The 15,000-nt window shown below is 43.3% G+C and overlaps 1 protein-coding gene across 1 annotated transcript in view; it reads left to right on the top strand.

Annotated features, from left to right (window-relative positions):
* The window catches only part of agap1 (ArfGAP with GTPase domain, ankyrin repeat and PH domain 1), an 86,712-nt gene that overhangs the window by 46,450 nt on the left and 25,262 nt on the right, over window positions 1-15,000 (top strand). Inside the window, 4 exon segments of the mRNA XM_034548739.1 lie at window positions 1,135-1,299; window positions 4,933-5,094; window positions 14,129-14,283; window positions 14,900-14,990. Of these exon segments, the coding sequence (XP_034404630.1) occupies window positions 1,135-1,299; window positions 4,933-5,094; window positions 14,129-14,283; window positions 14,900-14,990 (573 nt within the window).

The raw sequence follows: 15,000 nt of genomic DNA, 5'->3' as shown, positions 1-15,000 counted from the left end.
TTCACAGACAAAAGGTGGAGCGAAGCGAGCGCTCCTCCACACACACACACACACAAAACAGCTCTTATGAGGCGGTTAAATCAAACACACACACACACAGGAGGCCCAAGCTAATAGCATGAATATTCAGTGAGCCGTACTCCGTGTACTAATTATTGTCATGAATATTAATGCAATCAGAGTCCTGGCTCCACTCAGGCAGCACCGAGAAATGAGCTGTAATGAGAGAATGGGGAGGGGGGGCATGGGGGGGGGGGGGCTCTTACCAACTCAAGGGTTTGATTTAAGCAGCCAGCTTGTGAGAAGCTGCTTTTCTGTGTGTGTGTGTGTGTCAGAAATCATTTAACCCCGCCCACCCCCCTCCAAAATAAAATACTTTCAGGTTCCCCAAATATGTTTTATGTTTATTTAAATTAATTTGTAAATAAAACTATAAATTACAGAGCTTAGCTTTACTTGGAATATGTCTCAGTATTTACCTTAAATGTCTCTTTTAACCCCAACATGCCATAAGACCTCACACTACCTGTCCACTAAAAAAAATCTATTCATTTTGTTAGATTTCCCCCGAAAGATAAACCTTCAGTTTCTCCAGGTCTTTGAGGGTAGTTTAAAGGCTCCGGGTGTCTCCAGGTCTTTGAGAGTAGTTTAAAGGCTCCGGGTGTCTCCAGGTCTTTGAGGGTAGTTTAAAGGCTCCAGGTGTCTCCAGGTCTTTGAGAGTAGTTTAAAGGCTCCGGGTATCTCCAGGTGTTTGAGAGTAATTTAAAGGCTCCAAGTGTCTCCAGGTCTTTGAGAGTAGTTTAAAGGCTCCGGGTGTCTCCAGGTCTTTGAGGGTAGTTTAAAGGCTCCGGGTGTCTCCAGGTCTTTGAGAGTAGTTTAAAGGCTCCGGGTGTCTCCAGGTCTTTGAGAGTAGTTTAAAGGCTCCGGGTGTCTCCAGGTCTTTGAGAGTAGTTTAAAGGCTCTGGGTATCTCCAGGTCTTTGAGGGTAGTTTAAAGGCTCCGGGTGTCTCCAGGTCTTTGAGAGTAGTTTAAAGGCTCCAGGCAAATAAGCCGCTAACTAGCAGCTGTCAGAGAAAGAGGTGCATTGTGGGTCATGGAGCATGTATAACCCGACGTCTCCCCCCACCCCTCCAGGTCAGGTGACCAGCAGCTCGTCGGCGTCCCAGATGGCGAGTGGTGTTAGCTTGGTGTCCTTCAACAGCCGCGGCCTTGAGGGGATGCACCAGCGCTCGTACTCCGTCTCCAGCGCCGACCAGTGGGCCGACGCCACCGTCATCGCCAACTCCGGAGTCAGCACAGGTGAGGCCAGGTCACCGGGTCAACCGTCAGGTGTCACTCCAAACTCAACCCCTCCAAACTAAAGCCTTGTTTGGTCCTGGTGTGTGTATTTAGGAGAGAGCGAGGCCACACACGCAGCTCCGCCACAGGGCTGCCTGCTGTGCCTCGGAGGGCCCCACTGTGCAGCTCCGCAGTGGAGCCCATCATTTGTCTCTCATTGATCCAGCTGCCAGACTTTAATGCTGCTTTAACTGTCACACGCACACACTTACACACACGGCCTAGCAGCTGTCAGTCTGTGTGTGTGTGTGTGTATTTGTTGCCGTGACATAAGCTTGACTGACAGCTCTGTCGTCGGTGTTGAGCCCTCCAGCCCTCCTCAAATAACGTTTAAAGCTGTGAAATGCTTTCCCTGGATTCCCAGGGGCCACACACACATAATAAACAAGAATATAGATGATTGGATTTCACTTTATAATCAGAATAAAGATAGAAGCTAAAGGGTAAAATATTTGGTCCCAACACTTCCTATTTTGATTTTAATGAATGTATTCCGTCATAAAATAAATGACCCCAAGGGTTAAAGTTCAGTGACTTGAGTTGAGCAACAAATCCAACACGAGAGAAAAAAGGTATCTCAAAGATCAGCGAATCATTGATATCTCAGTGACAAGTAGGGGAGTTGAGTACAAGTACTTCTGATGAATACATGATGCAGCAACGCATCGCTTGAAAACTTCAAAATAAAAGTGTGGAGTTGCTAACCACGAGTACGACATTACGTCATTACTTTATCTTGTCATTGTTGTACGACATTACGCCGACGATGCAGGACTTTATCTTGACATATTTGTACAGCATTACGCCGACGATGCCAGACTTTATCTTGTCATATTTGTGCGACATTATGCCGACAATGCAGGACTTTATATTGACATATTTGTACGACATTATGCCGACAATGCAGGACTTTATCTTGACATATTTGTACGACATTATGCCAACGATGCAGTACTTTATCTTGTCATTGTTGTACGACATTAAGCCGACGATGCAGGACTTTATATTTACATATTTGTACGACATTACACCGACGATGCAGTACTTTATCTTGACATATTTGATCGTTATTACACCGACGATGCAGGACTTTATCTTGACATATTTGAACGATATTACACCGACGATGCAGAACTTTATCTTGACATATTTGTACGACATTACGCCGACGATGCAGTATTTTATCTTGTCATATTTGTACGACATTACGCCGACGATGCAGTATTTTATCTTGTCATATTTGCACGACATGTCAACAATCTTGACATATTTGTACGACATTACGCCGACAATGCCAGACTTTATCTTGACATATTTGTACAACATTATACCAACGATGCAGGACTTTATCTTGTCATTGTTGTACGACATTACGCTGACGATGCAGGACTTTATCTTGTCATTGTTGTACAACATTATGCCGACGATGCAGGACTTTATCTTGTCATTGTTGTACGACATTATGCCGACGATGCAGGACTTCATCTTGTCATATTTGTACGACATTATGCCAACGATGCAGTACTTTATCTTGACATATTTGTACGACATTACACCGACGATGCAGTACTTTATCTTGACATATTTGATCGTTATTACACCGACGATGCAGAACTTTATCTTGACATATTTGTACGACATTACGCCGACGATGCAGTATTTTATCTTGTCATATTTGTACGACATTACGCCGACGATGCAGTATTTTATCTTGTCATATTTGCACGACATTATGTCAACAATCTTGACATATTTGTACGACATTACGCCAACAATGCCAGACTTTATCTTGACATATTTGTACAACATTATACCAACGATGCAGGACTTTATCTTGTCATTGTTGTACGACATTACGCTGACGATGCAGGACTTTATCTTGTCATTGTTGTACAACATTATGCCGACGATGCAGGACTTTATCTTGTCATTGTTGTACGACATTATGCCGACGATGCAGGACTTTATCTTGACATATTTGTACGAGATTACGCCGACAATGCCAGACTTTATCTTGACATATTTGTACAACATTACACCGACGATGTAGGACTTTATCTTGACATATTTGTACGACATTACGCCGACGATGCAGGACTTTATCTTGACATATTTGTACAACCTTACACCGACGATTCCAGACTTTATCTTGACATATTTCCACGACATTACACCGACGATGTAGGACTTTATCTTGACATATTTGTACGACATTACGCCGACGATGCAGGACTTTATCTTGACATATTTCTACGACATTACACCGACGATGTAGGACTTTATCTTGACATATTTGTACGACATTACGCCGACGATGCAGGACTTTATCTTGACATATTTCTACGACATTACACCGACGATGTAGGACATTATCTTGACATATTTGTACAACATTACAAACGATGCAGGACTTTATCTTGACATCGTTGAACCTGCTGACCAAACTAGGGAGGTTCAGATTAGAGTGAGGTGAAGCAGGAGGAGGTCCCGAGGCTCCGGTTGGAGTAGTAGGAGGAGGACGGAGCCCGGCTTGCAGATGGGGTGGGGGGGCGTTAATCCACGGCAGTTAATTGCACTCTCGGGGATGGCATGTTGTCAGCAGAGATAAGTTGTCACATTTTCCACTTGAGCTGAGACTAAACGATTGTGGAATAAGTTATGGCCGTCCTTGGGGCTGTCTGTGCTCGCTCGCCGCCGACCAGCCGCCTGTGCGCGTGTGTGTGTGTGTGTGTGTGCGCGCGTGTGTGTGTGTGTGTGTGCGCGTGTGTTAGCGCTCTTGTCAGAGCCGCCGCGCTGTGATATTGATGGGAGCTGAATGTTATTTTATTCTGCCGCTAGTCACAGCTGTCAGTGGGAGCCGTGGAGGGAGAGAGAGAGAGAGAGAGAGGTTTTGATCTGATTCTCTGCTTTTTATTTTTATATTTTCACCACCGTGTAAAGGTCTGTGATTCACACAAGATCTATGTATAGTTATAGGAAACAGTGGGGGATAAATTAACCAAAAAAAGTGGATCCTCTGAAAGGTCTGAAATATTCCACTTCCTGTCTCTGCTTCTCAGTCAAGGATCCTACTGGGCTTTTATTGTGAAGTAGCTTACTGTTACAAAGTGTGTGACAATTCAGATGAATTAAAACATATACTATATACTTCCAGATATGTATATACTCACAGAATTCCAAATACTTCTAATTAATATATCCTTGCATATTTCTAATTATCTATATCCTTATATACCTTCAAATATATGTATCTTTATATACTTCCAATGATGTATATCCTTATGTACTTCCATATACTTCTAAATATCTAAATCCTTCTATACTCCTAAATCCTTCTATACTTCTAAATATCTATATCCTTCTATACTTCTAAATATCTATATCCTTATATGCTTCTAAATATCCTTCTATCCTTCTAAATATCTATATCCTTATATACTTCTAAATATCCTTCTATACTTCTAAATATCTATATCCTTATATACTCCCAATCATCTTTAGATGCATGCGATGCAATGAGATGTGTATTGTTGAGCTGTTTGATGCGGTAGAAGCAGGAAGTAGCTCAGTGTTGCCGTCTGTCTGGTTCTGTAGATACCGGTCTGGGGGACTCGGTCTGCTCCAGTCCCAGTATCTCCAGTACCACCAGTCCCAAGATAGAGCCGCCGCCATCGCCGCACGCCAACCGCAAGAAGCACCGCCGGAAGAAGAGCACCAGCAACTTCAAGGCTGACGGCCTCTCTGGTACTGCGGAAGGTAACGCCATCTCCCCCCCCTCGCCTCTCACTTTCCCCGCCCAGGTCCGACTGCTAAATGTTTCCTCAGAAACGTACAGGAAGTCAGATACTTTGAATATCTTGTTTATTCTGTAAGCTTCACATACGTCCAAATACATATGGACTTGTGCATTGTACTCCCTAAGAATATTTCCAACAATATTTTTATATACCTCCAAACGCGTCAAACTATATACATATTTACAACTATTTTGTTCCAAATATGTATATTCTTATATATTTACAAATATCATTATATTTGTATACTTACAATTACTTCCAAATATTTATCTACTTGTATACTTTCATTTACTGTAGTTACAAATATCAGTCTACTTGTATTCTTCGAAATACTTACGAATATCCATTTATATAATTGCTAGTACACCCAAATATCTACATACTTTTGTACATTTACATACCAGTAGGTTTATAAATACTTCCTTGTATACTCATACAGGTGTAAATACATATAATTTGAAGTGTGGTCTCAAGCTGTAAATAGTTTGGATGTTTCAATCACAGCATATTGAAGTATTCTTCAGGGTACTCCCACTACCAGTAGTAGTATTCACAGTACATTTGTGACCTGGGTTGGGAAACGCAGTCATGTGATCGTCTGAGACTCCCGACCTCTCGCCCCGAGGGACGGATCTCCTCATCCTCTCATTCTGTCGCCCTTCATCTCTTCATCCCGTTGTCTTCCTCTGTCTCTGACTCTGGATCAGTTTGGTAAGTCACCTGAAGGGGGACGGTTCAGACGGCTCTGCAGGGGGACGGTTCAGATCTGAGACCTGTGGGGTCATGGTGGTGGACTGTGTGTATATATATACAGGAAGTATATGTATATGGGAAGTATATGTATATGGGAGGTGTATATTTATATATGTTAGATGTATATTTATATATGGGAAGTATATGTATATACAGGAAGTATATGTATACGGGAAGTAAGGACAGGAAGTATATGTATACGGGAGGTATATATGTATACGGGAGGTATATATGTATACGGGAGGTATATGTATATACGGGAGGTATATGTATATACGGGAGGTATATGTAGGAGCTAGTGTTTCGTGTTTCCTCCCATGAGAAGCTCATGTTTCTGGTTTCCTCCCACGAGAAGCTCATGTTTCTGGTTTCCTCCAATGAGGAGCTCATGTTTCTGGTTTCCTCCAATTAGAAGCTTGTGTTTCTGGTTTCCTCCCACGAGGAGCTCATGTTTCTGGTTTCCTCCCATGAGGAGCTCATGTTTCTGGTTTCCTCCAATGAGGAGCTTGTGTTTCTGGTTTCCTCCCATGAGGAGCTCCTGTTTCTGGTTTCCTCCAATGAGGAGCTCATGTTTCTGGTTTCCTCACACGAGGAGCTCATGTTTCTGGTTTCCTCCAATGAGGAGCTCATGTTTCTGGTTTCCTCCAATGAGGAGCTTGTGTTTCTGGTTTCCTCCAATGAGGAGTTCATGTTTCTGGTTTCCTCCCACGAGGAGCTTGTGTTTCTGGTTTCCTCCCACGAGGAGCTCATGTTTCTGGTTTCCTCCCACCAGGAGCTCATGTTTCTGGTTTCCTCAAACGAGGAGTTCATGTTTCTGGTTTCCTCCCACCAGGAGCTTGTGTTTCTGGTTTCCTCCAACGAGGAGCTCGTGTTTCTGGTTTCCTCCCACGAGGAGCTCATGTTTCTGGTTTCCTCCCATGAGGAGCTCATGTTTCTGGTTTCCTCCAATGAGGAGCTTGTATTTCTGGTTTCCTCCCATGAGGAGCTCCTGTTTCTGGTTTCCTCCAATGAGGAGCTCATGTTTCTGGTTTCCTCACACGAGGAGCTCATGTTTCTGGTTTCCTCCAATGAGGAGCTCATGTTTCTGGTTTCCTCCAATGAGGAGCTTGTGTTTCTGGTTTCCTCCAATGAGGAGTTCATGTTTCTGGTTTCCTCCCACGAGGAGCTTGTGTTTCTGGTTTCCTCCCACGAGGAGCTCATGTTTCTGGTTTCCTCCCACCAGGAGCTCATGTTTCTGGTTTCCTCAAACGAGGAGTTCATGTTTCTGGTTTCCTCCCACCAGGAGCTCATGTTTCTGGTTTCCTCCCACGAGGAGCTCATGTTTCTGGTTTCCTCCCACGAGGAGCTCATGTTTCTGGTTTCCTCCAATGAGGAGCTTGTGTTTCTGGTTTCCTCCAACGAGGAGCTCATGTTTCTGGTTTCCTCCAATGAGGAGCTTGTGTTTCTGGTTTCCTCTAATGAGGAGCTCATGTTTCTGGTTTCCTCCAACGAGGAGCTCATGTTTCTGGTTTCCTCCAATGAGGAGCTCCTGTTTCTGGTTTCCTCCCACGAGGAGCTCATGTTTCTGGTTTCCTCCAACGAGGAGCTTGTGTTTCTGGTTTCCTCTAATGAGGAGCTTGTGTTTCTGGTTTCCTCTAATGAGGAGCTCATGTTTCTGGTTTCCTCCAATGAGGAGCTCCTGTTTCTGGATTCCTCCAACGAGGAGCTCATGTTTCTGGTTTCCTCCAACGAGGAGCTCGTGTTTCTGGTTTCCTCCAATGAGGAGCTTGTGTTTCTGGTTTCCTCCAATGAGGAGCTCGTGTTTCTGGTTTCCTCCAATGAGGAGCTTGTGTTTCTGGTTTCCTCCAATGAGGAGCTCGTGTTTCTGGTTTCCTCCAATGAGGAGCTTGTGTTTCTGGTTTCCTCCAATGAGGAGCTCATGTTTCTGGTTTCCTCCAATGAGGAGCTCGTGTTTCTGGTTTCCTCCAATGAGGAGCTTGTGTTTCTGGTTTCCTCCAATGAGGAGCTCATGTTTCTGGTTTCCTCCAATGAGGAGCTTGTGTTTCTGGTTTCCTCCAATGAGGAGCTTGTGTTTCTGGTTTCCTCCAATGAGGAGCTCCCGTTTTGGGTATCGTGTAGAGACTCCCGACATGAAAAGATCAGTAATGCTACAGATAAATAAACCTCAGGTTTTAATCCAATCAGAACCCTTGTCTCCTCGTATTAAATATGTATTTATATATAAATACATATTTGAATATATATATATAAATATCTCTCCACGGCTGCTTGAACAGATGCAGCAGCAGATGTGTAACGTTCGTCTCTCCATCAAACAGCTGACAACACAAGTGGCTGTCTGAGTGATCTCTCCTGTCTCCTACCACCATCTCCTTCCTCCTTTCCTTGTTTTATTACCTTCTCTCGTCCCACTCCTTTCTGTACTCTCTCGTCTCCTTTCCTTGTTTTATCACCTTATCTTGTCCCACTCCTTCACTTCCTCGTCTCCTTTCCTTGTTTTATCACCTTATCTCGTCCCACTCCTTTCTTCACTCCCTCGTCTCCTTTCCTTGTTTTATCACCTTATCTCATCCCACGCCTTTCTTTACTCTCTCGTCTCCTTTCCTTGTTTTATCACCTTATCTCGTCCCACTCCTTTCTTTAGTCCCTCATCTCCTTTCCTTGTCCTCTCCTTTACTATTTTCTTCTGTTATTTATTACATATCCTCCCTCCTATGCTTCCTCCTCTTGTCTCCTCACATATTGAGCCTCCTTCATGTATTTTATTATTCCTGCCTGTCAGATGCTCCCTAAGCCTTCGTCTCGCCCCCTTATTAGTCAGCCGGAGAGGCTTTAAGTGAAATATTATAAATAATCCACCGTATTGAAATCTTTTATCAGCTGTGTCACTTTCATTATTCAATAAGCGATTAGTAACAGTCTTCCCAATTTAGCCATTAAGCAGCGAGCGGTCGGCCGGCTGTCACGCCGGGCGAGCAGGTGAAGTATCTGGTGTCAGAGCGAGGCTGCTGGTAATTCATGAGGGGACCGCCCTCTGGGGCCCAGCGCCCCCCAGGTAGTGGGCTCTGCAGCGCCCCCCAGGTAGTGGGCTCTGCAGCGCCCCCCCAGGTAGTGGGCTCTGCAGCGCCCCCCCAGGTAGTGGGCTCTGCAGCGCCCCCCAGGTAGGGGGCTCTGCAGCGCCCCCCCAGGTAGGGGGCTCTGCAGCGCCCCCCAGGTAGTGGGCTCTGCAGCGCCCCCCCAGGTAGTGGGCTCTGCAGCGCCCCCCAGGTAGGGGGCTCTGCAGCGCCCCCCAGGTAGTGGGCTCTGCAGCGCCCCCCCAGGTAGTGGGCTCTGCAGCGCCCCCCAGGTAGTGGGCTCTTCTTCGTCTTCTTCTCTTTGACAAATGAAATGTCATCGTGGATTCATTCGGGAAAAGATGGTTTCTCTTAAATGTTCACTTCATTCAAGAGAACTGGTCTGAAGTCCTCCGGTCTGATCCTGGTCCGGGTCTGACTTATTTATACACATTTGAAAAAAATGTAAGACATACTGTACATACGACATGAATCCGGCATAAATACGACATGAATACGACATGAATACGACATGAATACAACATGAATACAACATGAATACAACATGAATACAACATGAATACGACATGAATACGACATGAATACAACATGAATACAACATGAATACAACATGAATACAACATGAATACGACATGAATACGACATGAATACAACATGAATACAACATGAATACGACATGAATACAACATGAATACAACATGAATACGACATGAATCCGGCATAAATACGACATGAATACGACATGAATACGACATGAATACGACATGAATACGACATGAATACGACATGAATACGACATGAATACAACATGAATACGACATGAATACGACATGAATACGACATGAATACAACGTAAATACAACGTAAATACAAACGACATGAGAACAACATAAATACAATGTAAATACAACATAAATATGACATAAATACAACGTACATATAACGTAAGTACAACATAAATACGACATGAGAACAACATAAATACAATATAAATACGACATAAATACGACGTAAATACAACGTAAATACAACGTAAATACAACATGAATACGACATGAATACGACATGAATACGACATGAATACAACATGAATACGACATGAATACGACATGAATACGACATGAATACGACATGAATACGACATGAATACGACATGAATACGACATGAATACGACATGAATACGACATGAATACGACATGAATACAACGTAAATACAAACGACATGAGAACAACATAAATACAATGTAAATACAACATAAATATGACATAAATACAACGTACATATAACGTAAGTACAACATAAATACGACATGAGAACAACATAAATACAATATAAATACGACATAAATACGACGTAAATACAACGTAAATACAACATGAATACGACATAAATACGACATGAATACGACATGAATACAACATGAATACAACATGAATACGACATGAATACGACATGAATACGACATGAATACAACATGAATACGACATGAATACGACATGAATACAACATGAATACGACATGAATACGACATGAATACGACATGAATACGACATGAATACAACGTAAATACAACGTAAATACAAACGACATGAGAACAACATAAATACAATGTAAATACAACATAAATATGACATAAATACAACGTACATATAACGTAAGTACAACATAAATACGACATGAGAACAACATAAATACAATATAAATACGACAAATACGACGTAAATACAACGTAAATACAACGTAAATACAACATGAATACGACATGAATACAACATGAATACGACATGAATACGACATGAATACGACATGAATACAATATAAATACGACATAAATATGACATAAATACAACGTACATATAACGTAAGTACAACATGAATACGACATGAATACGACATGATTACAATAAAGATACGACATAAGACTTCTGAATAACTCCGTCCTGTAATGTAAATGTGATTAATAATGATAATAATACATTTTGTGGGAGATAAATATGCATCAGTTATTAATGCAGCTCCTGTGTTATTTCTCTAAACGACAGCTGATTGTATTTTAAAGCCGTCTCCTCTCTGAGGGAATCAAACCCGTGACCTTTCTAAAGCGGCGGCTCATTCTGGGATGCCGATCGGGCCCCAGAGCGGCTGCAAGGGAACAAGCGGAGTAACATTTAAAGTGTAAATGCTCCCGGAGCCTCGGGGGGTAAATATTACCACCAGCTCGCTGTTCCAGATGGAGGTCAGAGGTCACGTCGCTGAAAAGCAGCTTGTATTTATATATTAGATTATTAATCTTTGTGTTTCATTGTGTTGAAGCGTCAACACGTCGATGTTTCACATTAAAAGCTCCACAGAAACGCAGCAGGCTTTTAATGTGAAAAACCGTCAGGAAGTGTTTGCATAGGAAATCCTTTAAATAATTGTAACTGTTTTACGACTTTAATTTGCTGAGTTTGTTGTTTTCTCTCTTCTGGTCTCGCGTTCATCCCTTCATCATGTTCATTGACCCCTCCCACTCGCCACAAGCCACGCCCCCCTCTGAGTCCTCAGCGCTCTATATTTTTCATGACGCCTGTCTCATTTCTTCTCTGTTTTCTCTTGTAAATGTCCCTCGTTCCTCCGCTCTTTCCTTCCTTCCTTCCTTCCTTCCTTCCTTCCTCTCTTCCTGCAGCCAAGCGTAAAGCGTGGAAACTTAACCGTGTTGGTAGTCTGCGCAGCATTTACACCAACAGTCTGCACAACTCAGAAGGTAAAGAACAAAGTGTTGTGGTGAACCTGAGCCGACCGGTGGACCCCTGACCCCCGACCCCCGACCCCCGACCCCCCCACAGCACTCACCCAGTGAGCAGGGATGTGGTGATTTGATGAAGACGAATGTTTAAATAACAGTGTGAGCTGGATAAACCTTTAAACACGGATTTAAGCACTACATTACCCACGATCCTCGGGGGCTCAATACTAAATTAAAGTGGAATTCATCTGCCGCTCTGTGATTGGACGTTTGCTGCTGAAATGCACCATGGGAGTCGTAGTTGACTTGTTTTTATCTCCAAAGAAGTCGATGGAGAAACTCTTTTGATCCGACTTCTGAAAATCACCAAATCAGAGCTTCCTGTCTGCCCCCCCCCCCTCCCCCCCCCACACACACAGCTTGTATCCACCTCAAGAGAGTAAACACACGACCCGCCTCCATATTTCTTTCTCAGAGAGCCTTCAGAATGATATTTTCCAGGTTATTAATGTTGCAAAAGGCTGCGAATAATAGGCGGAGTAATGACCTGTGTCGCAAAGCAATCCTGTGTGCGCTGACATTTCAGGCTTTTAATTTGTGTTTCCCGAGGCCCCCTTTTGTCTGCCTCACGCCTCCCCGGTCCTGCTCGTCAACCCCGTCTTGTAAACGCAGTAGATTTGGTTTGTTCTGTTGCGGCTGCTAAAGGTTATCCGTGTCAGAGTTCACAAATTGCCTCTCGGCGTGAGAATGTCGGCACGCCGAGAGCCTCATGCATACGCTCAGGGGGCGGGCTCCTGGTTCCCTGAAGATGTCCCTCTAGCGGGTGGACCTCGTGCCCCGTCTGGACTCGACGCTGCACGAGGTCCACCCGCTACGCTCTAAAGGCCCCGTTGCATTGTGGGAGCGGTCCTGGAGCCCCTCATTTTATTCATTACCCGGGTCAGCGTGCAGCATTTAAATCCAGAAGCAGCGTTTAATCTGCAGCCCCCTTTCTGGATTGTTGGTTTCCATAATTGCCAAGCCCCCCCCCCCCCCCCCCCTAGAACAGAGAATCATGGGAATTTAATTATGATGGGATTCTTGACCCTGCGGGGCTCAGGCGGTGCTTCATGGGTGGGCTGCTTCTGCAGACTCTGCTCTCCAGGTTCAGGTCTCAGACCAGAACACAGGTCCTGATGCAGGACTTCTGTGGTTTAGGGGAACTTTAATATTGAAGAGCGAAGGTTTATAAATGAGTTTTAAAGCTCATCTGGTTTCTTAGTTCTCGGAGTCCTTTGCATTTGGTTTTAGTTCTGGGATGTGTTCCTGAGCTTTAAACCAGGGTCTGGTCTGACCTTGGTTCTGATGAGCCAATCAGACGCCTGGAGCGGCTCAGAGATGAAAACCAGCGAAGCTTTTTTCAATCTCCTGGAAGCCTCGGGGCTCCTCCTCGCATCCTTTCCTTCCCGGCCTTCCTCTCCTCGGACCGGGCCGCTGATTATCCCGAGCCGAGCCGGAGGGGAACTCCAGCTCACAATTAGCCAAATGAGCCGAGGAGGAGGAGCAAGTACCGAACACGGAACAGAAGGGATGCTGGGAGTTGTTAGGCGGGCTGGAGGCCGTCATTTGATTGGCTGATCGGCCCTCCTCAGCGGGGCTAATTGTAACCAGAAGCAGCTTGTCTATGTGATCTTCACCTCCACTTCCTGTCCTAACGGCTTCCAAATGTTCCTCGCCGAGCTCCTCAAACCCTCCGAGGTCCAACTCAAGGTCCTCCTAATGTCCTCCTAATGTCCTTCTAAGGTCCTCTCAAGGTCCTCCTAAGGTCCTCTTAAAGTCCTCTTAAGGTCCTCCTAAGGTTTTTTCAAGGTCCTCTCAAGGTCCTCCTAAGGTCCTCTTAAGGTCCTCTTAAGGTCCTTTCAAGGTCCTCTCAAGGTCCTCCTAAGGTCCTCTTAAGGTCCTCTTACTACCTTCCAGGACCTTTGTGTCTGAAGTTCTTATCTGTCAGATTGAACCAACAGATCAGAGCGTTGAGTCCATTGGCTGATTATTAACAACCGTTGTTATCTTTTTAATAAGTTAGATGTTTTCGTAAAGTATTTGGGTTTAAACAATGTGGCTTTATTCTAGTATTGTTATGACATTTTATTAATATTTAGTAGTTCTGATAATATTGTAAATAGTTTGAAGTCAATAATCTGATTTAAAGCCTTTTTGCTTTGATGTATTTGCTTGTATTAATAACTTGACTCCAGCTGCTTTAAAGAAGTCTAATCATGGTCCCGTTAACCCCAGAGGGGGTTCTGGGTAACGGATCCCTGATTGTAATGAGGGGGGTCAGCAGGTCAGCCGTGGTTCAGGACCACAGGTGTGGTTTGTGTTAGTTTAAAGGTCCTCTTCGGTAGTGGATTCTTCAGAACCCTCCCGGTCCTGAACGTGGCCCTCTTGTCTCCGCAGAACAAGAGGAGAACTTTGAGTTCACCATTGTGTCTCTGACGGGGCAGACGTGGCACTTCGAGGCCACTTCCTACGAGGAGCGGGACTCCTGGGTCCAGGTCATCGAGAGCCAGATCCTGGCCAGCCTGCAGTCCTGCGAGAGCAGCAAGCACAAGGTGGGACATCTCCATTATTTATTAGGGTCATTTATTCACTGTTGCCTTATGTTGTGTTTATTTTATTTGGTGTGCATTCTCCTCTTTCCACTTTGGTCTTTTCATTTTTTTAAACACTTAATTTTATTTAATTTGTCTGAAAGATGCTATTAAATAAAACTTGATTGATTGATTAAATTACTTTTAGTTTTTTCTAAAAAAAAACAAACAAGGTGCTAATATATATATAGATTCATATTTATATTGTAATACATTTATAATTAATCAGGATAATATAATATATAATAATATTTGTATATAATACATAATAATATTTGTATATAATATAATAATAATATTTGTATATAATACATAATAATATTTCTATATAATATATAATACCATTTCTATATAATACATAATATTTGTATATAATAATAATATTTGTATATAATAATATTTGTATATAATATATAATAATATTTGTATATAATATTTGTATATAATGCATAATAATATTTGTATATAATAATTGTATATAATAATATTTGTGTATAATAATATGTGTATATAATATATAATATGTGTATATAATCCATACTAAAATTAGTATATAATACATATATGTGTGTTCCAGTCTCGCCTGCCGAGCCAGACCGAGGCCATGGCCCTGCAGTCCATCAGGGGGATCCGGGGCAACGGCCGCTGTGCCGACTGTGAAGCTCAGAGTGAGTTCAT

This window comes from Cyclopterus lumpus, chromosome 2 (assembly GCF_009769545.1).
Source record: "Cyclopterus lumpus isolate fCycLum1 chromosome 2, fCycLum1.pri, whole genome shotgun sequence".
Taxonomy (NCBI): Eukaryota; Metazoa; Chordata; class Actinopteri; order Perciformes; family Cyclopteridae; genus Cyclopterus; species Cyclopterus lumpus.
The sequence above is the reverse complement of the archived record's forward strand: the minus strand, read 5'-3'. Positions and strand labels throughout refer to the sequence as shown.